The sequence below is a fragment of the Ictidomys tridecemlineatus genome, chromosome 10 (genome assembly GCF_052094955.1).
Source record: "Ictidomys tridecemlineatus isolate mIctTri1 chromosome 10, mIctTri1.hap1, whole genome shotgun sequence".
NCBI classification, from domain to species: Eukaryota; Metazoa; Chordata; class Mammalia; order Rodentia; family Sciuridae; genus Ictidomys; species Ictidomys tridecemlineatus.
The window spans coordinates 123,508,924-123,533,691 of record NC_135486.1 but is presented as its reverse complement, the minus strand read 5'-3'; the positions used below and the strand labels follow the sequence as shown (position 1 = coordinate 123,533,691).

The 24,768-nt window shown below is 37.3% G+C and overlaps 1 protein-coding gene across 2 annotated transcripts in view; it reads left to right on the top strand.

Moving 5' to 3' along the window:
- Itgam (integrin subunit alpha M) overlaps positions 1-24,768 on the top strand; it is a 49,546-nt gene that overhangs the window by 10,188 nt on the left and 14,590 nt on the right. The window contains exons 6-14 of one of the 2 annotated variants that reach the window (XM_078024015.1): positions 5,515-5,645; positions 5,996-6,141; positions 7,235-7,388; positions 8,743-8,893; positions 9,420-9,493; positions 9,666-9,795; positions 10,081-10,223; positions 18,789-18,929; positions 19,026-19,235. In XM_078024015.1, the coding sequence (XP_077880141.1) occupies positions 5,515-5,645; positions 5,996-6,141; positions 7,235-7,388; positions 8,743-8,893; positions 9,420-9,493; positions 9,666-9,795; positions 10,081-10,223; positions 18,789-18,929; positions 19,026-19,235 (1,280 nt within the window). Of the gene's footprint in view, positions 1-5,514; positions 5,646-5,995; positions 6,142-7,234; positions 7,389-8,742; positions 8,894-9,419; positions 9,494-9,665; positions 9,796-10,080; positions 10,224-18,788; positions 18,930-19,022; positions 19,236-24,768 lie in introns of both variants that reach the window. The other variant, XM_078024014.1, reaches the window with a different exon arrangement.

Genomic DNA, 24,768 nt, shown 5'->3' with positions numbered 1-24,768 from the left:
CACTTTGTAAATGTGACGAATCAAATTTTGTGTATGTCAAACTATCCTTGTATTCCTGGGATGAAACCTACTTGATCATAGTGAGTGATACTTTTGATCTGCTGTTGAATTCAATTCCCTTGAATTTTGTTGAGGATTTTTACATGAATCTTTACTAGGTATATTAGAAATTTTATTTTTCTTTGTTTGTCTTTGTCTGACCTTGATATCAGGGTAATGCTGACTTCACAGAATGAATCTGGAAGATTTTCCTCTTTCTCAATTTTATGAAATAGTTTGAGAAGAATTGGTATTAATTCTTTAAATGTTTGGTTGAATTCAGCAGTGAAGTTATCTAGTTCCTGGCTTTTCTTTGCAAGGAGTCTTTTTATTGCTGATTCACTCTCCTTACTCATTATTCTATTCAGATTTTCCATTTCATGGTGGCACAATCTCTATAGGTTGCATGTATCTAGAAATTTATCCATTTCTTGTAGTTTTCAAATTTGTTGGTATATAGTTGTTCATAATACTCTCTTTTGTATTTTTGTCTTTTGTATTTCCATCACATCAGTTTAATGTGTGCTTTATCATTTCTATGTTTGATTCTTCTCAGTTATTTCTTTATTAACCTGATTAAAAGCCTGTGGATGTTGTTTATCCTTTGAAAAAACCAACTGTTTATTTCATTTATCTTTTACATTGTATTTTAAATATTCTGTTGTTTATTTCTGCTCTGATCTTTATTATTTATTCTTCTCAGAGTTTGGTTTGTTATTTTGTTATTTTTTATGAGGAAAAGTATTAGATTTTTTTTGAGAACTTTCCTATGTTTTTTTTAAATATCTTTATTTTACATTTATGTGGTGTTGAAGATTGAACCCAGTGTCTCTTGCATGCTAGGTGAACACTCTATCACTGAGCCACAACCCCAGCTCCTCTTATGTTTTTTTTTTAGTATTTATTTTTTAGTTATAGTTGGGCACAATACCTTTATTTTATGTATTTTTATGTAGTGCTGAGGATCGAACCCAGGGCCTTACACATGCTAGGCAAGCACTCTACCGCTGAGCCACAACCCTAGTCTGAGAACTTTCCTATGTTTTGATGTAGACATTTATTGCTATAAATTTCCCTCTGAATGCTGCATTTGCTTTCATAATTTTTGGTATGTTGTGTTTACATTTTCATTTGTCTGTGGAGATTTTTAAAATATTCCTTTTAATTTCTCCATTGGCTCATTGGTTGTTTAGGAGAATTTTTCCCCCTTCTTTTTTTCAGGGCTTGTGATCAAACTCAGAGCTTCACACATGCTAGACAATGCTCTGCCACTGAGTTGCAGCCCTAGCTCTGGAATGTTGTTTAGTTTCTATATATATATATATATATTATTAGAGATGACTTTAATGTTTAAATGTTAGGGTCGTTTTTCAAAAAGGCACAAGAAAAACCAGATTTATTAAGTAGTATGAAAGAATTTTTGATTAAGCTTACGTTAGCATTTTAGAAACTAAAAAGTTCAAATGCCAGGGGCTACCATTACCATGAATACAATGAAGATAAATTTCTTATCACCCATAAGTTATATAAACTCAACTGAAGTAGAATAACAATAATCACTGTAAACATTTTTGGAACTCTACAAAGTTATTATTTCAATGTCTGTAACATTGGGAAATATTTAAAATTACATTTTGACCACTGATTTAATTAACAGTGACACAACAAGTTGAGGGAAAGTATATTGTAATAGTCTGAAATAAAAACCTATATTTTTCTTTTCTTCACTTACTGTGTAATTAACAAAAATGTATATATTTATGGAGTACATCATACTATTTTGATATATTATATATATTATGGAATTCCTCACATTTTTTTCATAGTGAAAACATTTGAAATTAATAGCATTTCTCAAGAATACAGTATTTTTTATTAATCAGAGACACCATGTTTTACAGTCTTGGAACTCATTCCTCCTTAACTGAAATTCTGTATCCATTCACCAACATTTTACAAATCCCCCAGCCCCACCCCATTCCTCTGGTGATCACCACTCTACTCTCCATGAATTCTATTATTTTTTTAGAGTCCACAAATGAGAACATACTGCAATTATCTTTCTATGCTTCACATATGTCATTCAGTATAATTTCTCTAGGTTCATTTATGATGTCCCAAATGACAGGATATGTATTTTTATGGTTTCTAAAGTTCCTCCTATAATTGATTTCTAATTTTGTATCATTGTTGTTGGAAATAATTCTTGATATATTTCAAATTTTTAAAATATTTGATAAAGCTTGTTTTGTGGCCTACTAAATGGTCATTCTTGGAGAACGTTCTGTGTGCAATTGAGAAGAATATGTATTCTACAACTGTAAGCTGGAAGGTTATGTATAATGTTCTTAGATCTAGTTTGTCTAAAGTGCAGTTAAATTTCAGTATTTCCATGTTAATTTTTCTGTCTGATTAATTTGTTGAAAACGTGATAGTGAAGTCTCCTAATTTTATTGTCTCACTCTCATCTCTATCTAGTTGTCCTTTTATGTCCATTAATATTTTCTTTATATACTTAGGTGCTCTGATATTGGCTAGCCATATATATATGATTATTATATCTTTTTGATAAATTGAGCCCTGTATCATTAAATAATGACTTTCTTTGTATCTTGTAGCAGTTTTTTTTCTGTGCTGAGGATTGAACCCAGCCGGTACTCTACCATTGAGCTAAGTCCCCCAATTCTTCTTGAACAGTTTTAAACTTGAAGTCTATTTTATCTGATATAAGAATAGCTGCACTTGCTCTCTTTAGGATAATATTTGCATGAGATACCTTATTTTCTCTCTTCACTTTTAGCCTATGTTTCTCCTTAAGACTAATCTACCAGGCTGGATATAGTTGGATCTTGTTTTTCAATTCTTTCAACCACTGTGATTTTTGATTGGAGATCTTAATACATTCACATTCAAAGCAATTATTGATAGATAAACAGTTATTATACCATTTTGTTGCTGTTTTCTTATTGTTTGTAGACCTTTGTTCCTATCTTTCTCTGTTGTTGTTCTCTCTGTGATTTGGTGATTTTCTTTAGTGCTCTATTTTATTTCCTTTCTCTTTATCATCTGTGTGTCTTCTCTAGTTTTTTTTTTTTTTTTTTCCCTGCTACCACAGGCTTATGTGCAATATTTTATAGTTACGGTAGTCTGTTTTGCACTGATGACACCTTAACTTCAGTTAACTTCTAGTCATTTTTTGCAGTGCTGAGGTTTGAACTTCAGGTCCCACACATGCTAGGCAAGTGCTCTACCACTGGGAAACATTCCCAGCCCAGAACTCTATAGACTTTAAATCTCTCCCCAGAAGGCATGCGTGTGTGTGTGTGTGTGTGTGTGTGTGTGTGTGTATTTCTCCCTTTTATCTTTTTTTCACTTGTTTTTGCAGTGCTGAGAATTGAAACCAGGACTTGGTGCATATTAGACTAACACTCTATTACTTGAGCTGCACCCCCAGCCCCCAATTTCTATTTTTGATGTCACATTTGACATTTTTACATTATATATTTCTTAAAAGCTTATTGAAGCTATTGTTATTTTTTTGAAAAATATTTTCTTAGTTGTCAATGAACTTTATTTATTTATATATGATGCTGAGAATTGAACCCAGTGCCTCACACATGCTAAGCAAGTGCTGTACCACTAAGCCACAACCCCAGCCCCTATTGTTATTTATTTATTATCATTTTGAGTTTTAACCTTCATACTAGAGATATATGTGATTTACAGAGCACAATATCAATAGTGTGGTATTCTGGATTTGATTATATATCTACCTTTACCTGTGAATTTTATACTCTAATATAATTTTTGTATTAGTAATTAGTGTCCTTTCATTTCTACTTGAAGAATTCCCTTAATCATTTCTTGTAAGACAAGTCTTTTGGTGATGAATTCCCTCAATTTTTCTTGTCTAAGAAAGATTTTATTTTTCCTGCATTTTTCTGAAAGAGATTGTATTCTTGGATATACTATTCTTGGTTGACTGTTTTTTCTTTCAACACATCAAATATATCATTCCCTTTTATGTTGTCCTACAGAGTTTCTGCTGAGAACTCAGTTGTCTAACAAGGACTCTCTTATAGTGACTGGCTGCTTTTCTTTTGCTGCTTTTAAATTCCTTGTCTGACTTTCGACAGTTAATTTATTGTGCTTTGCAGTGAAGACCACTTGGGATTGAATCTGCTTTTGGAATTTTCAGTTTCATGTATCTGGATATCCATACCTCTTCTAAGAATTGGAATGCTTTTAACTTTTTTTTTCATTAAATAAGCTCTCTGTACCCATGTTTGTCTCTTAACTTTCCATAATGCAAATGGGGGTACTGCTTCACCTCAGTCCTGGGATGCATGGCTGCTTGGTCAGCCAAGACACTAATTTCCCAGGAGATGATGCACTACTTCAGCTCAGCCTCAGGGAGCATGACTTCTCTGAACAGCAAGCCACTTTTCTGGAAACCCTGGTATGCAGAGTGTCGCTTCAACTTAGGCGAAAGGGAACTGCAATGACCCTGAGTACTATTTTTTTTTTTTTTTGGTACCAGGGATTGAACTCAGGAGTACTCAACCACTGAGCCATAACTTCAGCCCTATTTTGTATTTTATTTAGAGACAGGGTTTCAATGAGTTGCTTAGTGCCTCACTGTTGCTGAGGCTGGCTTTGAACTTGCGATCCTCTTGCCTCAGCCTCCTGAGCTGCCGGGATTATAGGCATGCACCACTGCACCTGGCTCAAGTACTATTTTCTGTAGAGCTAGTGCACTGGTTCAGCTCAGGCAGGACTGGATAGGTCGTAGTGACTGGGAAGGGTAGATGAAGTGGCTTTATGGCAGCTTGCCCCCAAGGAGAAGGGCACAGCCACCAGCTGGCTACACTTCAGGGGTGGAAAGGTGCCATGACCTCTTATCCCTGGAACAGGACACACTCCAGCAGTGGCTGGTTCCAAGATGGCCTCAGCTGCATAGGCCACAGGGGCTGGGGCTCAGTGTTGCCTCCTTCTCTTGAGGGAGCACAGCTGTGTGTACTCTAGGCTGCTCACACAGCTGAAACTCTGTAGGACAACTGTAGACCCCAGTGGTGAGGAATGTAAGTGCCCAACATGTTGGTGATAGCTACTGAGTTCTCTTGCTTACTTTTACCACCTTGGGAGGAAATCCCTCCTGGTTCCAAGCTGACATCTGCTGGGAGATGGGAGATGGAGGCCAGAAATTTACTTCCATTCCCTGAGGCCATCCTGGGGTTGATATACTCTGGTACTCTCCTTTAGTTATTTTATTTTCATCAAAATTTATTTGGTTGTTTCTTATTCTGGCTGTCTTTGTGGATTATTGAGCACTAATGACTTCTAGCAATCATTTTGCTGATGTCCAAGGAGTCTGCCATTTTTAAAATTCAGCCCAGAACATAGGTGGAATCTTGTTTACCTGATAACAAATCTCTAATTACTTAATCAATTCGTACTCTTTTTCCTCTTCCCTAGCATGTCCTCAGCAGGAGAGCGACATTGCCTTTTTGATTGATGGCTCTGGTAGCATCATTGAAAACGACTTTAGGAAGATGAAGGACTTTGTGTCAACAGTGATGGACCAATTCAAAAAGTCTAAAACCTTGGTAAGGGCTCATACCAGGGTGGCAAATACATGGCAGCCAGATTGCCATTGTTCCCCACTACTGCAATAGCAGACATGGCAAAATGGACATCTGATGGTTATGTTGTTTTATGATTCTATTTTTTGATCTGCTTGGATGCACCATAAGCATTCTTTCAAGTAGGCAGCTCGACAAATAGGGGTGGCATGGGAGATGAAACCCACATGTCACTTCTTGTAGAATTCTAGTATTGAAAGTGGGTGGGAGCTGTAGAGAAGAAATATGGAAATTGGAGTGTTGCAGGGTTTATGTAAGGCTTACTGGAGATGAGGAGCACCTTCTTCAGTCTAATGCCACTGCCCTGTTTCCAGTTCTCTTTGATGCAGTACTCAAATGAATTCCAGACTCATTTTACCTTCAATTATTTCAAGAAAAATCCTAACCCAAGATTCCTGGTAAACCAAATAAGACAACTGCAGGGGACAACATACACTGCCACAGGAATCCGCAAAGTAGTGTAAGTTCTTCCTTCTTTGCTTAGGATGGAAGGAGGAGATGATTTTAACTGGGCTTTGAAGGATGTGGGAATTGTTCAGATAAGAATGGGACAAAGGTTTGAAGGAAGTCTGTATGTAGTATTTTTTTTTCTATTGGTGCATTATAATTTGCTTAATAGTGAGATTCATTGAGATATTTTCGTATATGCACATAATGTAATTTGATCAATCTCATTCTCTAGTACCTCACCTTCTCTTGCCCTCCTTCTTCTCCTGGGTCTCCTTTCTCTAATATGTTAATGAAAAAATTGTGCATAAATGTGGAAGTAAAGAGAGGAAGTGAAAGCTGGGTGGGGTGATGCATACCAGTAATCCCAGTGGTTTGGGAGGCTGAGGCAGGAGGATGGCGAGTTCAAAGCCAGCCTTCGAAAAAGTGAGGCACTAATCAACTCAGTAAGACACTCTCTCTAAAAATACAAAAAAAAAAAAAAAAAAAAAAAGGACCGGGGATATGGTGCCATTTTGAATGTCCCTGAGTTCAATCCATGGTACCTACTGCCGCCACCAAAAACAAACAAACAAAAAAAAGTGAGTGAGGGAAAGGTGGCTGGAGGGAGGCCAGAAAATTGATTTCGGTAACCAAAGGCAAATTTGTAGCCACTGAGGATCCATTGATGATCTTAAGCAGTAGGAAGATATCCTATTATGTTTTGGAAATATTCTGATTGTGTGTGTGTGTAACAGCAAGGGTGGGGTTGGGACAGAAGTGCAGGAAGATGAGCTGGAGAGCTGTAGTAATACTCTAGGAGAGATGTGATGAAGGCCAAATTGTCTATTTCTTTTTTAAAAAAATTTTCTAAACTTAAAAGAATAATATTCAGTTTAAAATGTCAAAACATACAAAAGCATATATAAGGGTAAAGGCTTACTTTTTTCCCCATTCTTCTCCCTCTTCTCCCTTCCCCCGCTGCCTTTCTATCTCAGGAGAGAGAGAGCCCCTTCCTAGACAGAGCCCAGCTGCTTCTGTGTCTGTGACTCTGCTGACATTTCCTCCCAACACATTAATAGCCTCTTTATTTGCATTTGACTTTGTCCTTCCTCTTCTGTGAACAGAAGAGAACTGTTTCAGAGTGCCAATGGAGCCCGGGAAAATGCTGTTAAGATCCTAGTTGTCATCACAGATGGAGAAAAATATCAAGATCCCCTGAATTATGAGGATGTCATCCCTGAGGCCGACAGAAAGGGGGTCATTCGCTATGTCATTGGGGTAGGAAATGTGTCTTTGGGCCTGGTGCTTTTGTTGTGGATTTCTACTTGGACATACCCTCCCTTCAACTTGCAAATACTGGTGAAATCAGTGAGGCAAGGGTTCCTGCTAACCCAGACAGACCTGTGCATCAGTTATCTATTGTCACAATAATGCTGTGTAACAAATGATCTACAAATTCAATGGCTAAAAATAATAAGTAAGCCTGTAGATCAGCTGCATAGTTTTTCTGGTCTCAGATGGGCTCACTCACACATTTGTAATCAGCTACACATTGTCAGGCCATCTCCCCTCCTCTCCCCCTCCCCCTTCCTTCTTTTTTTCCTTCTAGCACTGGGGATTTAACTCAGGGGTACTCTACCACTGAGATACATCCCTAGTCCTGTTTATTTTTTATTTTGAGACAGAGTCTCACTAAGTTGCCCAGTGTGGCCTTGAACTTATAATTCTCCTGCTTACATCCTGGCCAGCTTTCTCCATTTCTGAGGATTGCAAGCTAGTTTGTCTGCTAGACAGATGACCTTGGTTGGAACAACTGGGTGATTTGGCCCTTCTGCTCCCTGGGTCTCATTCTACAGTGGGCTGGCCTTGACATGTCCTTTTGGTGAAGGCAGAGGAACAAGTGAGAAAGTGGAAATATTGCAGACATTTTTTTCAGATCTTTGTTTGCATCAAGTTTGATAACATCCATGGGCTAAACCAAGATACACGGCTGAGCCCAGAGACAATGAGTGGTGCAGATTACTCCCCTAAGAGTAAAGGGCACAGGAAAGTTTATGGGGAAAGGGCTTGGATACAAGGAAGAGGATCATCAGTATAATCAAACTACCACAGTACTTGTGTGACATAGAAAAAGTATCATTCTGAGTGCATGGATTACCATGTAAGACCTTCATATAAAGAAAAAATCTCTCCCTTTTCTCTGAGAGGAGGGCAGCCAGGAAGCATGACAGAGATAATACATTAAAAATTATGTTTGAATCTGGATGTGGTGGCAGATGCTTATAATTCCAGCAACTCCAGAGGCTAAGGCAGGAAGACTGCAGGTTCAAGGTCAGCCTTAGCAACTTAGTGATACCCTGTCTCAAAGTAAAAAATAAAAAGTGCTGGGGATATAGCTCACTGGTAAAGTGGCTTTGAGTTCAATCCCCAGTGCCAAAAAAAAAAAAAAATCCCCCAGCTGCTGCCTGTACAATGTACACTCTGCCCAACTACACTTGGCAGTGTCTCAGAGGCCTTCTGCTGCATTCTCTTATTTGACAATGTTCCTGATACTTTTCCTAAGAAATTTTTGCTAGATGATACTGCTACCTACAGACACTGTCTGCTTTGACCTTTGTTTCTTGGCAACCAGGTGGGAGGTGCCTTCAACAATGACAGATCCCGTGAAGAGCTTAATACCATTGCCTCTAAGCCAGCTCGTGATCATGTGTTCCGGGTGAATAACTTTGAAGCTCTAAAGACCATTCAAAACCAGCTTCAGGAAAAGATCTTTGCAATTGAAGGTGAGCTGGGCATCTGTGTTCCCAGAAGAGCTCAAGATGCAGACTAGACCTTCCTAATTCCTGGTGTCTTGACCTCAACTCTTCCCTACCACTTGGGCCTCACCAGGTCAATTCCTTTGAAATTGAAGAATCTTTATTTTCATCTCTAATTTTGCCAGTCTTGGCTATAGGTTGATAAATCCAAGTGTGGAGAAGTCAAATTCCATACAGCATTTTCCCTAAAATTCAGATGTGTTGCTGACATGTATTCAATATTCTGTTACTCTTCACCTGTACTATTACCTGGTACATAGAAGATGGTCAATAAATGCATATTGAATAAAGGAATTAGACTTCTTGAGGACCACATTCTTATCTGACAGAAAGTAGCTATTGTGATTAGCTGCCAAAAGAAGGGCACACACTTTAGAGTTCTACACAGATCCCATTGGAGCCTCCCTTTGACTGGCTACAATAGCATTTGAGTTTCCAGCACTATTCTATGCTCTTCTGCTTTCTTTGATATAGAAAGTTCTCCTCCTCACAGGCACTCAGACAGGAAGTACCAGCTCCTTTGAGCATGAGATGTCTCAGGAAGGCTTCAGTGCTGCCATCACCTCTGTAAGTGGCCCTTCATTAAATTGGGGGTGGAGGTAGGGCAAGAAGAAAAGAGAGAAGAAGTCCAAGGGTCTGGGGGCTCTTCCTGTGATGGACTCTTGTAGTGAGGTAACTCTTTAATGGGCAGAAATGATCTCTTCTTCCCTCATCAATCCTGTTCGACCTCTTTTTCCAGAATGGTCCTTTGCTGGGCTCTGTGGGGAGCTTTGACTGGGCTGGTGGAGCTTTTTTGCATAGGTCAAAGAATGAAATCACCTTCATCAACACAACTAGGGTGGACTCAGACATGAATGATGCTTACTTGGGTAAGTGGGGATAGCAGGGGTCCCCTAAGAGAGGATCAGGATTTCATGTAACTCAGTGTCACTGCCATTGGATCTTTCACAGGCTCTTGGGATATGTGCAAAGACATAAATTTCAAAATTTAATTTTAATTATGTTCACAAAGAGGAATATAGTATAGTGCTGTTACCCCAATCTGCCAAGCATGGGGCTGCCCCATTGCCCCCACTCGAGTATGACCTGCAAAGTGAAAAGGAGGGCAGGGCCTGTGAGGGAAAGCACTTTGCCTATTAGACTACCATCTTCAGGTTATGCATCTGCAGTCATCTTGAGGAACCGGGTGCAAAGCCTGGTTCTGGGTGCACCTCGATATCAACACATTGGCCTGGTGGCGATGTTCAGACAGAATGCTGGTGCCTGGGAGACCAACACTATTATCAAGGGCAACCAGGTAAGAGCAGAGTATAAAGCGTGAATGTGCAGAGGCACCCTGGGGACTGAGAGATTCCAGGGTGGGCTTTGCCAGATGCCATGTATGGTAGAGACTTGAAAAGGAGCCTTCAGAGGGCTTTAAGTTGAGGAGTCTCGGGATCAGTTCTGCATTTGAGAATGCTGTGTTCTTAATTTTCTAACAATAATAAATAATAATTTTTGACCTGTACAGAGCTCTTTATGAGTTTAACTGCATCCAGAGCTGATATTTAACTAGTAACATAACCAATAAAGCCACATAATTTAATAATTCCATATCAGTTGACAAATGGCTGTGTCTTTGAGATTCCCCAAGAGGACAAACTGTTCATGAAGTTTATATAGAGGGCTGGGGTTGTAGCTTAGTGGTAGAGTGCTTGCCTAGCACATGTGAGGTATTGTGTCCATCTACAACTAAAAATATTTTAAAAAGTTCATATGGAAATGCAAGGGACCCAGAATAGCCAAAACAAGCTTGAAAAAGTAGAACAAAGTTGGAAGCCTCACACTTAAACTTTACAAATCAATAGAGCCAGAAAGTAGATTAGTGGTTGTCAAGGAATGGGGGTGGCTAAGGGATTGGGAATGATGACTAGGAGACCCTAAGTTTATTTCTGGGGAGACAACAATCTTGAATTAGTGATGATGGTTACATAACATTATGTCTATACTAAAAACCACTGAATTTTATACTTTAAAATGGTGAATTTATGTTATATAAATTTTATCTCAATAAAAAATAGCTATTTTGAAAACAATGTAATCCACCATAATAAGAAATTAGAGAATAAAAAGGTAATTATTTTAGCAGACACAGAAACAGTAATTGACAAAAAATAGAATTCGTTCATGATTAAAAACCTCAGTGAAATAGGAACTAAGGAGAACTTCCTCAACTTGGAAAAAAATTACAAAAAATCTGCAATTGACGTCAAAAGTGCAAGAGAATGCTTTTCTGCTATAATTGGAAACAAAGCAAGAATATTCATTCTTACTATTTCTATTCAACATCATATTGGAAGACCTAGCTGGTTCAACAAGGCAAGGGGGAAACTTAGTGATGCCCTGTTGTCAGCACATGGAGCTGAAAGGAAGATATAAAACTGTCTGTGTTTTCACATAACATATTTGCATGGAAAATCTCAAAGAATCTACAAAAAATCTCCTGTAACTAATAAATTATTTTAGTAAATTCTCAGGATACAAGATCAATTTATAAAAATTCTTTTTCTGTAGTATCATTTAACAATTGGAAATGAATACGAAAAAAGTACCATTTACAATAGCAAACCAAGACCAAAAAATGCTTAGGAATAAATCTCATAGAATCTGTGCAATATTTATATGCTGAAAACTATAAAATATTAATGAGAGACATCAAAGACATAAATAAATGGCTAGATGTTCTATCCTCAGATAGAAGACTCAGTATAGTTAAGATGTCGATTTTCCCCTAGTTGATTGTTACACTCAATGTAATAAAAATTCTAGAAGTATGTTTTGTGGAATTGATGAAGATAATTCTAAAATTTATATGGGAAATAAAAGAAAATAGAATATCTGAAAAAATTTTGCAAAGAATTTAGATAAATATCATTAGTATTTCCTGAAGAACTCACATATCACTGAATTTCAGGACTTAACAATTTAAGTTATAGTAATCAGGACATTTGGTATTGCCAAAGAAGGACATGAAGATCAGTGGAATAGAATAGCCCTGAAATGGATAGACACATACATAGTCAACTGATTTTCTTTTTATAAAGTTTTGTTCCCTCTTTACTGAGGTATAATTTACAAATGAAAGTAGTATGTATTTCCTATGTAAAATGTGATGTTTTAATATATGTATACATTGTGAAATTATTAAACCAATCTAAATTAATATATTTATTGCCTTAGATGTTTATCTTGTTTTGGAGTGTGAGGACATTTAAAATCTACTCCTTTAGTAATTTTTAAGTACATGATGCATTATTATTAGTTATGGTCTCTATATGCTACAACAGAGATCAACAGAACTTATTCATTCTAACTGAAATGTAGTAGTGCCCTTTGACCAACATCTCTGCTGTTCCTTCCCAAGCCCTGTCCCTTGGCAACCACCATTCTAATCTCTGCTGTGATGCATCTGACTTTTAAGATTCTACATATAAGTGAAATCATGCAGTATTTGTCTTTCTGTGCCTGGCTTATTTCACTTAGCATGATATCCCCTGGTTTCATGCTGTTTCAATGACGGAATCTTCTTCTCTTCTCCTTCTCCTCCCTTCTCCTTCTCCTTCTCTGGGAATTGAACCTAGGGGTACTTAACCATTGAGCTACATCTCCAACCCTTTTTATTGTATATTTTGAGACAGGGTCTTGCTAAGTTACCTACAGCCTAAATTGCTGAGGCTGGTTTTGAACACAGGATCCTCCTGCGTCAGCCTCCCGAGTTGCTAGGATTATGGGTATGTGCCACAACGTCTGGCTGGAATTTCCTTCTTTTTAAAGGCTAGATAGTATATTCATTATACATACGTGTGTGTGTGTGTGTGTGTGTGTGTGTGTGTGTGTGTCTGTGTGTCTGTGTGTAGTATGTATAATGAAATCATGTAAACTGCAAAATATATACATACACTTTTCTCCTCCTCCTCCTCCTTCTTTTTAGTCTTAGACCCTCTATTGAGTCTATTGTTTGCATTCCAGTGTTAGCTTCAGTGTAGCCAGACTAGGGAAATCTCTTGCCTAGAGTTTTTTAACCCTTTTTTCCCTGGTTGGTAATAATCAGGTCAGGTTTGGATGTATAAAATTATGAAACATTATTTCCCATAACTTTTTTTTAATATTTACTTTTTAGGTGTAGATGGACACAACACAATGCCTTTATTTTTATGTGGTGCTGAGGATTGAACCCAGGTCCCACCTATGCTAGGCAAGTGCTCTACCACTGAGCCACAATCCCATCCCTATTTCCCATAACTTTTTTTTTTTTAAAAAAGAGAGAGAGAGGAGAGAGAGAGATCGAGAGAGAGAATTTTTTAATATTTATTTTTTAGTTTTTGGCGGACACAACATCTTTGTTTGTATGTGCTGCTAAGGATCAAACCCAGCTGGGCTGCAAGCATGCCAGGAGAGCATGCTACCGCTTGAGCCACATCCCCAGCCCCTCCCATAACTTTTTAAAAATATTTTTTAGTTGTCCTTTATTTAATTTATTTATATGCGGTACTGAGAATCGAACACAGTGCCTCACACATGCTAGCAAGCACTCTACCACTGGGCCAACCCCAATCCTTTCCCATTACTTTTGAGACTGAGAGTGTTAAGTATTTTTCCTCTCAGTGACAAACAGATTAAATTGTTGCTCCATAGGTAAATTGAGGGTAGGGTAGGGGCTTGGAATAAGTCTCCTGTTCATATGACTTTGGGTTGGGATCTCACTCAAAAATGAGGATACTATTTAACCTTTTGATAATTATTTTAAGTTAAGGGGAGACATTTACTAGCTAATTGTGCCCTTAAAATCTCTTCAGAAGTAGAATATTTGCCTGCTGCTTGGTCATTCATCATCCTTATAACTTGGGGTTCCTAAGATGTATTATCTTTTCTTTTTTAAAAATATTTTTTAGTTATACATGGACACAATATCTTTATTTTGTTTATTTATTTTGTATGGTGCTGAGGATTGACCAGGGCTGTGGGATTTGGGTCCTCTCCCTCCAGAAGCTTAGTGTATGGGACTTGGGAAGATGGCTGCATGGAGGGGAGGGGTGTTTTGCCTTGGGGACAATTCTCTAGTCCAGTGTCACTTTTGTTTACACTTGGTGCAGGGATTGGTGGGTGGGCTTCTGGTTAGGCAGGCTTTTCCTAAAGGTTTCCACATTAAAACAGGGCCCAGGAGATTTATTAGAAGGCCTGGTGGGGCCATGAGCAGCAATGGCCTTTTATAGGCCTATGGATGGCTGAGGCTAGGAGCTGATGCTTTTCTTTCTCCTGTTTGGCCTTGTCTTCCCTGTTATTAAAGTTCTTGAAAGCAGCATATATAAGTTGTTTCTGGGAAGCTTTGGTGCCCTTCTCTCTTTTAAGTTTTTATGGATATCAAGTGTAGAACTGATGAAAAATTGAATGGGGGAAAGAGAGTACCAGCAGGAGTATGAAGGTCTAGGGTGATATTTTGGTAATTGAGTGAAGGTAAAAGAAAGCTTGGAGGCAGAAAACCTCAGACAAACTTGCCATTCTGTAATTTGAGACAATTTTTCCAATCTATAGTAGGTAATTTTTTAATTTTGGAGAATTTTTTGATCAAAGGTTTCATATTTGCACCATTGGTGCAGATAATCTAATTTGTATTGTGGCCAGTTTGAGTGCTAAGGCTAATGAAGCATTAATTTTGAGGTCAGCTTGGGAGTTGAGGGTCTTAAAATGGGTAGAGAGACAACCTAGGGGATATCTCTGGAAGCTGATTGTGTAGTTTTCAGCCTTGGAGAAGCTTGACTACAGAAGGTGACAACAGAAGGCAAGGTATACCTTACACTCTTTATGCCATCAATGTGCCAGTCCTGGACTAGACTTTCCCCACGAGGAGTTGGGAAAACATCTTTCCCTCAATCCAAGTGGTAAGGGACATGGTCCCAGTCATCCTAAGGGCAGAATTGCTGTTCAGCAGAGATGAAATGAATAATGAATGGGGTCTTATCTCTCCAAAGAGATGAGAAGACAAGAAGGCTGGTGCTGGGTATAGAAGCAAAATGGCAAGGTCCCTGATCCAGAGGTTTGTTGATCGTGCAAGGGAAGGAAAGGTTTGGGGGTGGGAAGTAGAAGTAAGCCTCCTTTAACATTAACAAAGGGTTTGGTACAAATCCCTTTACTGTCCATGGGGCATAAAACCACACAAGTTTAGCAGGTGGTTGATATCTGGTATCCCTGTTGGCTGTTGAGGAGTCAGATTTTAGATTTAAAGCCTTGGTGCAACACTAGGGAGTTGCTTTGAGTTCTCCCATTTTATGCATGATTTTTTTTTAATTTTTAATTTTTTGCAGAAAGTAGACAGTAGAGGGTGTGGAAGGCCTATGTTCTGTGGGGTCAGGAAATGCAATCAGTGTAGGGACTTGGTCCTAGCTGCATGAGCTGTGGCTGGGGGTTTGTTTCCCTAATCTCAGAGATCCTTGGGGATGCTGGACACTCAACAGTCACTTCCCTGATCCCATCAATTGTTTGACTTAACTACAGGGAAAGAGGAAGTGTTCAGTGGGGGACAGCGAAGGGTTAATGTTACCTTACTCCTGTTCAGGGAACTGTTAGGACAAATAACACATGATGAAGGCAGGAAATGGGAAGCAAACTTAGGATCAGAAGCTTTTCTTTATTCAGTATTTAGTAGGAAGTCAGGTTCTAAGCTGACATGATGAAAATTTGGGCTACTTTTTCTTTTTTTAGTTGCAGTGTCTCTATTCTAGTGTCTAAGTCTTTGATCCACTTTGAGTTAATTTTTGTGCAGGGTGAGAGATAGATGTTCAATTTCATTTTACTACATATAGATTTCCAGTTTTCCCAGCACCATTTGTTGACTAGACTATCTTTTCTCCAATGTATGTTTTTGACACCTTTGTTTAGTATGAGATAACCATATTTATGAGGGTTTGTTTCTGTTTCTTCTATTTTGTACCATTGGTCTACATATCTATTTTGGTACCAATACCATGCCATTTTTGTTACTATTGCTCTGTAGTATAGTTTAAAGTCTGGTATTGTGATGCCTCCTGCTTCACTCTTCTTGCTGAGGATTGCTTTGGCTATTCTGGGTTTCTTATTTTTCCAAATGAATTCCAATGCTTTTTCTAGTTCCATGAAGAATGTCACTGGGCTTTTCATAGGAATTGCATTAAATCTGTATAATGTTTTTGGTAGTATGGCCATTTTAAGTATATTAATTCTGCCTATCCAAGAACATGTGAGATCTTTCCATCTTCTAAGGTCTTTTTCAATTTCTTTCTTTAGTGCTCTGTAGTTTTCATTTTAAAGGGCTTTCACTTCTTTTGCTAGATTTATTCCCAAGTATTTTATTTTTTTAGGCTATTGTGAATGGGGTAGTTTTCCTAATTTCTCTTGCAGTGGATTCATCCCTTATGTACAGAAATGCATTTGATTTATGGGTATTGATTTCATATCCTGCTACTTTGCTGAATTCATTTATTAGTTCTAGAGGTTTTCTGGTGGATTTTTTTTGTATCTTCTAAATATAGAATCATGTCATTGCAAATAATGATAGTTTGAATTCTTCTTTTCCTGGGTGTATTCCTTTAATTTCTTTCATCTGTCTGATTACTCTAGCTAGAGTTTCAAGGACTATGTTGAATAGAAGTGGTGAAAGAGGACATTGCCATCTTGGTCTAGTTTTAGAGAGAATGCTTTCAATTTTTCTCTATTTAGAATGATGCTTGCCTTGGGTTTAGCATAGATAGCTTTTACAACGTTGAGGTATGTTCCTACTATCCCTAGTTTTTCTAGAGTTTTGATCATGAAGAGGTGCTGTATTTTGTCAAATACATTTTTCTGCATTTATTGTGATAATCATATGAATCTTGTCTTTAAGTCTATGGATGTGATGATTTATGTATATTGATTTCTGTATGGTGAACCAACCTTTCATCCCTGGGATGAACCCCACTTGATTGTGGTGCATATCTTTTTAATATGTTTTTATATGCGATTTGCCAGAATTTTATTGAGAGTTTTTGCATCTATGTTCATCAGGGATATTGGTCTGAATCTTTCTTTCTTTGATGTATCTTTGTCTGGTTTTGGAGTCTAGGTTATACTAGCCTTATAGAATGAGTTTGTAGGGTTCCCTCCTTTTCTATTTCATGGAATAAATTGAGGAGTATTGGTATTAGTTCTTCTCTGAAGGTCTTGTAGAACTCTACTGAGAATTCATCTGGCTGGGTTTTTCTTGGTTGGTATGCTTTTGATGGTGTCTTCTATTTCCCTGCTTGAAATTGATCTGTTTAAATTGTGCATATCCTCTTGATTCTGTTTGGGTAGATCATTTGCCTCTAGAAATTTGTCAGTGTCTTCGAGATTTCTATTTTATTGGAGTATAAATTTTCAAAATAGTTTCTAATTATCTTCTGTATTTTAATAGTGTCTGTTGGGATATATCCTTTTTCATCACGAATTTTAGTAATTTGAGTTTTCTCTTTTCTTCACTTCATTAGCAGAGAAGTTTAATGAGCAATCCCAGTCCTAAGCATTTACTCAAGAAATTTTATTACTTTTATTACTCAGGAGAAATGTGAAGACCTGTGTGCAAGTCTGCAGTGGCTATAGTATGAATTGTCCCAACCTAGAAACAGTTACCAGTCCCCACAGACTGTAAAATATTTAATTCTATTCAAATAACATTCTGGAAAAGATAAAACTATAGGGACAGAAAACAAATCAGTGGTTGCTAGGGTGATTGTAGGGAGAGGTTGATTATGATGGTGCATGAGGGTATGTTTTGGGGATGATGAAATTCTTCTATAAGTTGACTGTAGTGATGATTACATGACTTTAAATGTTTGTCAAAATTTGAAAACTATATAATAAAAAGACTGGGTTTGTTGCATGTACATTATACACCAATAAACCTGACCTAAAAAATTTGTACTCCTATTGACTTCAGGATGAAGCTTAAATGCCTTTATTGGGTTATCAGTGAGGCCTTCCTCAATGGTGTGGGGCAGAGGTCATTTTTTCTTTCTAGATCTAGAATGTATCACAGTTTTAAATTGATGTGTGTGTGTGTGTGTGTGTGTGTGTGTGTGTGAGAGAGAGAGAGAGAGAGAGAGAGAGAGAGAGAGAGAGAGAGAGAATAAGTGAATGAATGAATAATTAAATGGAAAATTCTAGAGATGAATTCTCTATATTGACATTGAACATATTTAAAAATCTTTTATGCTGGTAGGTGGACATTATTTTTCACTATTGCAAAAAAATTCTGGGTAGCAATTGTTAATTTTAATCCAAATAGATTGATTCTTTTTTTTAAAATTTATTTTTTAGTTTTAGGTGGACACAATATCTTTATTTTATTTTTATGTGGTGCTGAGGATTGAACCCAGTGCCTCATGCATGCCAGGCAAGTGCACTACCACCTGAGCCTCATCCCCAGCTCCCAGATTGATTCTTAATTAGTAAGACTGCCTACTTTGATTTTTCATCACCCCACTCAAAGACTCCCAATATATTGAAAGGGTATCCTGTCTATTCTTCTAGGCTTTTCTATCTGGATTTTCCAATCTAACTTCTTCTTTGCTGCCTTAATAATCTCTCTTGAATACCATTTGATACCCCAAATCCAAACCTCTGCTGATTCACTTTACAAAGTACTTCTATAACTGGCAGCACATTCAAATAAGAATTTATCATGAATCATCATGAATCATATAGAAAAATCACATCCTCTCCAAAGGGCTTTCACCAGCAGGCATGATTTTTCTTTCTTTTTGTTTTAAAATGATTTTTCTTCACTCTGCTTTAGGTGGGAAGAGATATGTAATACTGGATCCATCTCTTTCAGATTGGCTCCTACTTTGGGGCTTCCCTCTGCTCGGTGGACATGGACGGTGATGGAAACACCAACCTGGTCCTCATTGGGGCACCCCATTTCTATGAGCAGATGCGAGGGGGCCAGGTGTCCGTGTGTCCCTTGCCTAAGGGGGTGAGTTGAGTGGCTGATGGGACCTGGGCTGGATGGGGTCTGCGTGTGGGATGGAGAGGTTATCTGATTAAGGCTTGAATTGTTATTGTTCAGCAGAGGGCTCGGTGGCGGTGTGAGGCTGTTCTCCATGGTGAGCAGGGCCATCCCTGGGGCCGCTTTGGGGCAGCTCTGACAGTGCTGGGAGATGTGAATGGGGACAAGCTGACAGACGTGGCTATTGGAGCCCCAGGAGAACAGGAGAATCGGGGTGCTATTTACATTTTTCATGGAATATCAGTATTTGGCATCAGCTCCTCCCACAGCCAGGTAAGTCCAGGTCCCTTACTGTCCTTATCGTATCAGTAACCTCTTTGCTGGATCTATTCCCTTCTAATTCAAGAGTCTCCCTGTACTCCTTTTAGAACCTTCAAAAATAATAACACACACTTCATAGAAACCATAAAGGATCTCAATTCTAGATTAATTATTTCTGTAATGATAGGAGGTGATTGGGTATGTCCTCACTCCAAGTTTACAGATAAGGACATCCAGGCCCAGAGATAAATAGCAATCTGGAAGTATTGGGATGTGGGGATTCATGCCTTCTGAATCTCGGTTCTGGCAGGGTGACCAAGAGTCCTGGGTTTCCCGAATCTATCCCATTTTTTAGCACTGTTTGGTAGGCTTCTTTTCAAAGGGCCGTGTGTTTGGTTTAATACTCTGCTATTAATATACACTGGAATTATTAATAATTTCTGAACACTGTATTTTTATTTACACTGGATCTTGAAATTAAGTAACCCATCCTGATGATTGTTCACCCTAAATCTGGGCCCCTACAACTATTGTTCCCTCTAGGATAGTTTTTTGTTTTCTGTCACATGGGGCTTACTGTCTGGAGGGACCCTCACAGTCTTGCTCCACCTTACAAATGCCACTGTAGCTAGCTAGCTAAGGCCATCTGATCTTCTGGTGTCTGCTCTTTAACTCTTTCCAACTTCACATTTTTCTTTCTTTAGAGAATTGTTGTGGCTAGAAGGCTTAACATAGGATATACCCTCTTTACAGATTTTAAATCTACAGTGTAGTATTGTGATCCATTGGCACAATGTTGTACCCCAGATCTCTAGAGCTTATTCATCTGGTGTAACTAGAATTTTGTACTCATTGATTAGCAGTTCTTTGTTTCCCCTCCCACCCACTGTCTATGGAAACCACTATTCTAGTCTTTGCTTTTATGATTTTGTGTATTTTAGATAACTTATATAAATGGAATTATTTGTCCTCTTGTGTGTAGCTTATTTCACTTAGAATAATGTCTACTAGTTTCACTGCTATTGTCACAAATGACAGAATGTCCTTCTTTTTAAAAGCTGAATTATATTTGTGTATGTATTACCACATATTTTTTTTTGGTAATTCATCATCTTTCAATGGGCATTTAGATTGTTCCTATTTCTTGGCTCTTGTGAATAGTAATGCAATGAATGTGGATGTAGTTACCAGTATCTCTTGAAGGTCCTTATTTCAATGCTTTTGGATAAATATCCAGAAATGAGATTGCTAAATCATATGATAATTCTATTTTTAAAATTTATATTATTAGTCATCTTTTTTACTATTGAGTTGTAGGAAATCTCTATATATTTTAGGGGTTAATTCATGATCAGACAAATAGTTTGCACATATTTTCTCCACTTTTTCATTCCATTGTTTTCTTTGCAATGTAGAAATTTTTAGTTTGATGTAGTCTCATTTAATTATTTTTATTACTTGTGCTTTTTCTTGTTATATCCAATGAAATTATTACCTATACAAATGTCAAGAATCTTTCCCTGTTTTCTTGTAGGAATTTTACATTTTCAGGTCTTATGTTTGTCTTTAATCCGATTTAAGTTTTTTTTTTTTTTTGTGTGTGTGTGTGCATGGTATAAAATGAGGGTCCAATTGCATTCTTTTTTTTTTTTTTTTGGTACTAGGGAGTGAACTCAGGGGTACCTGACCACTGAACCACATCCCCAGCCCTATTCTGTATTTTATTTAGAGACAGGATCTCACTGAGTTGCTCAATGCCTTGCTGTTGCTGAGCCTGGCTTTTGAACTTGTGATCCTCCTGCTGCAGTCTCCTGAGCCATGGGATTAAAGGTGTGCACCACCACTTCTGGCTCTAATTGACATTCTTTTGCAAGTAGATATGCAGTTTTTCCAACACCATTTGTTAGCGAGGCTATCTTTTCCCCATTTTGTATTTTTGGTGTTCTTTTGGAAGATCAGTTTACCCTATATGCAAGGGTTTATTTCTGGGTTTATTTATATTGTGTTCCATTTGTCTCTATTTCAGTCTTTATACTTGTACCATGCTATTTTAATTACTATAGCTTTGTAATATAGTTTTTACCTTTTGAAGTGCTGGAGATGGAACCCAAGGGTGCCCTACCACTGAGGACATCTTCAGCCTTTTTTACTTTTTGAGACAGGGTCTTGGTAACTTTCTCAGCTTACTGAGTTTCTATTATTGGTGTGTGCCCCTGTGCCCAGCTCTGTAATATAGTTTTAAATTAAGAAGTGTAAAACCTCTAGTTTTGTTCTTCTTTCTCAAAACTGATTAGGTTATTTGTGATCCAAAGACCATAGGTTTTAGTATTTTTTCTTTTATTTTGTAAAAAACACCATTGGGATTTTGATAGGGATTGCACTGACTCTGAGGATTACTTTGATTGTATTGATATTTTAACAGTATTAAGTCTTCCCATCTAAAATAGAATGTCTTTCCATTCCGATTTTGTCTTTTATAATTTTGTTAGCAATGTTTTGTAGTTTTTGGTGTATGAGACCTTCAATTCCTTAATTATATTTAGCTTTATTCCTAAATTATTTTTCCACGCTATTATAAAAGGAATTGTTAACCGGGTATGGTGGTGTACACCTGTAATCCCAGTGATTTGGGAAGCTGAGGCAGGAGGATCACAAGTTTGAGGCCAGCCTGGGCAACTTAGCAAGGCCCTAAGCAACCTAGTGAGATCCTGTTTAAAAAAAAAAAAAAAGGTGGTGGTGCTGGAAATGTAGCACAGGGGTATAACACTCCTGGGTTTCATTCCCAGTTACCCTCCAAGTAATATAAATAAGAAAAAATAAAAGGGATTATTTTACATATTTCCTTTTTAGATATCACATTATTAGTGTGTAGAAGCACAGTGGATTTTTAAAATTTTATTTTTAATTGTTTTATATATATATATATATATATATACATATACACACACACACACAACTTGATATCAGTATCTATACGTAAAATGATTATGTCAAATGAATTAACATCCTTATCACCACAAATACTTATTTTTTAAGCATAAGAACATTTAAAACCCATTATTTTTGCAGTTTGAACTATACAGTATACTATTTATTATTGTACCCTGTGAATAGCATCTCCCCATTCCCCAGGTCTCCTTCCCCAAGCTTCAGGCAATCCCTATTCTATGCTTCATTCGCATAAGTTCAGCTTTTTTGTAGATTTAACATTAATTGAGATTTTACAGTGTTTGTTTTTCTGTGCCTGGCCTATTTCACTTAAAATATTGTCCTCCAGGTCTATCCATGTTGTTGCAAATGATAGAATTTCCTTCGTTCTAAAGGCTGTGTCTACAGAATCAACATTTTCATTATCTGTTCATCTGTTTATAGACACTTAGATTATATGGTGGCTATTCTGAGTGATGCTGTAGTGCCCATGGGAGTACAGATATCTCTTCACCAGACTGGTTTCCTCTCGATACACACCATAAGTGGGATTGCTGGATCATCTAATAGTTGTATTTTTAAATTTTTTGAGGAAACTTCATACTGTTCTCCATAATGGCTACAGTAATTTATGTGGCCACCAAGAGTTCTGCAAGGGTTCTACTTTCTCCACATCCTTGCGAACACTTGCTACTTTCTGTCATTTCAATAATAGTCATTCCAACAGAAGTGAGGTAATAATCTGATTGTGGTTTTGATTTTCATTTCCCTGATGATTAATGATGTTGAATTTTTTTTTTCATGTACTTCTGGGAATTTGTATATTTGTATATTATCTTTTGGGAAATATCTGTTCAAGTCCTTTGCTCAATTTTTAATTGGGTTGTGTTCTTGCTATTGAGTTGTTTGCTTTCCTTTCATGCTTTGGATATTAATACTTTATTAGAGGTATGGTTTGCAAATACTTTCTCTCAGTGCAGAGGTTGTTTTTTCACTTTGTTTTAAAAATTTTTTAGTCACAAATGAAGGATTTTCTTCTTTTTAATAGCTGAATAGTGTGTAATTACTTCATATTTTCTTTGTCATTCATCAGTGGATGTACTCGTGGTTGCTTGATTCTATATCTTGGATATTGTGAATGGTGTTGCAAAGAACACAAGAACATAGATAGTTCTTTGTCATACTGACCTCATTTCCTCTAGATATGTACATGGTGTCGCCGGATCATATGGTGATTCTATTTTTAGTGTCCTGAGGAACTTTCAAACTATTTTCCCATAGTAGTTACATTAATTTAAATTCCCACTAATAGTGTGTAAGTGTTCCCTTTTTTTTTTTTGCATCCTTACCATTATTATTTTTTGTCTTTTTGATAATAGCTATTCTATCAGGAGTGAAATGATATTTCTTTGTGCTTTTAAATTATTTTCCCCTGAGGATTATTTACATTGAGCATTTCCCCCATATGCCTGTTGGCATTTTTTCATATACCTTGTTTTAAAATTTTTTTCTATCCTCTAATTGTTCTTTTTTTAGTTGTTGATGGATATTTATTTATTTATTTATTTATTTATTTATTTATTTATTTATATGCGGTGCAGAGAATTGAATCCAGTGCCTCATACATGCTAGGCAAGTGTTCTGTCACTGAGCTACAGCCCCAGCCCCTCATATACCTTCTTTGAAGAATGTCTATTTAGGTCTGCTATGGTTTGGAGACCATCTGACTGTGTTCCACTGTGGGTTATGTGCTGGAAAGTTGATCTCCACTGTTGAGGTGGTAGAAACTTTAAGAAGTGGGGCCTAGTGGAAGATAATTATTAGTTCATGGGGGCATCACCCCATCCTTAGGAAGGACTAGTGCTTGTCTGGAGAAGTGGATTAGTTCTTATAATAATGGAGTGTTATAAAGTGCAATTGGTTTCCTTGGCTTTTTCTTTTGCTTCCTGACTCATCATGCGATCTCTCCCTCTCCCATTGGCTCCTCTCATGAGGCCAACTTGCCATGTTATGATGTACAGAAGGCCCTCATCAGAGCCAGGCAGATGCTGGCATCATGCTCTTAAATCTCCAAATCTGTAAACCAAACAAACCTATTTTTTGTATAATTTCTCAGCCTTGGGTATTTTGTTATTGCAACATAAAAGAGATGAGGAAGTTCCTTTTGCCAATTTTTAAATGGCGTTGCAAAGAACATGAGAACATGGATAGTTTTTTGTCATTCTGACTTCATTTCCTCTAGATATATACACAGGGGGTTGCCGGATCATATGGTGATTCTATTTTTAGTGTTTTAAGGAACTTTCATTCTATTTTACCATAATAATTGCATTAATTTAAATTCCCACTAATAGTGTGTAAGGGTTTCCTTTTTTTTTTGCATCCTTACCATTATTATTTTTTGTCTTTTTGATAATAGCCATTCTATCTGGAGTGAAATGATATTTCTTTGTGTTTTTAAAATTTCCTCCCCCTGATGATTATTTACATTGAGCAGTTCCCTCCATATACCTGTAGGCATATTTTCATATACCTTCTTTTTTATTTAAAAAGTTGAGTTATTTGTTTTATTGCTATCAAGTTGTTTGAATTCCTTATATATTTTGGATATTAACCC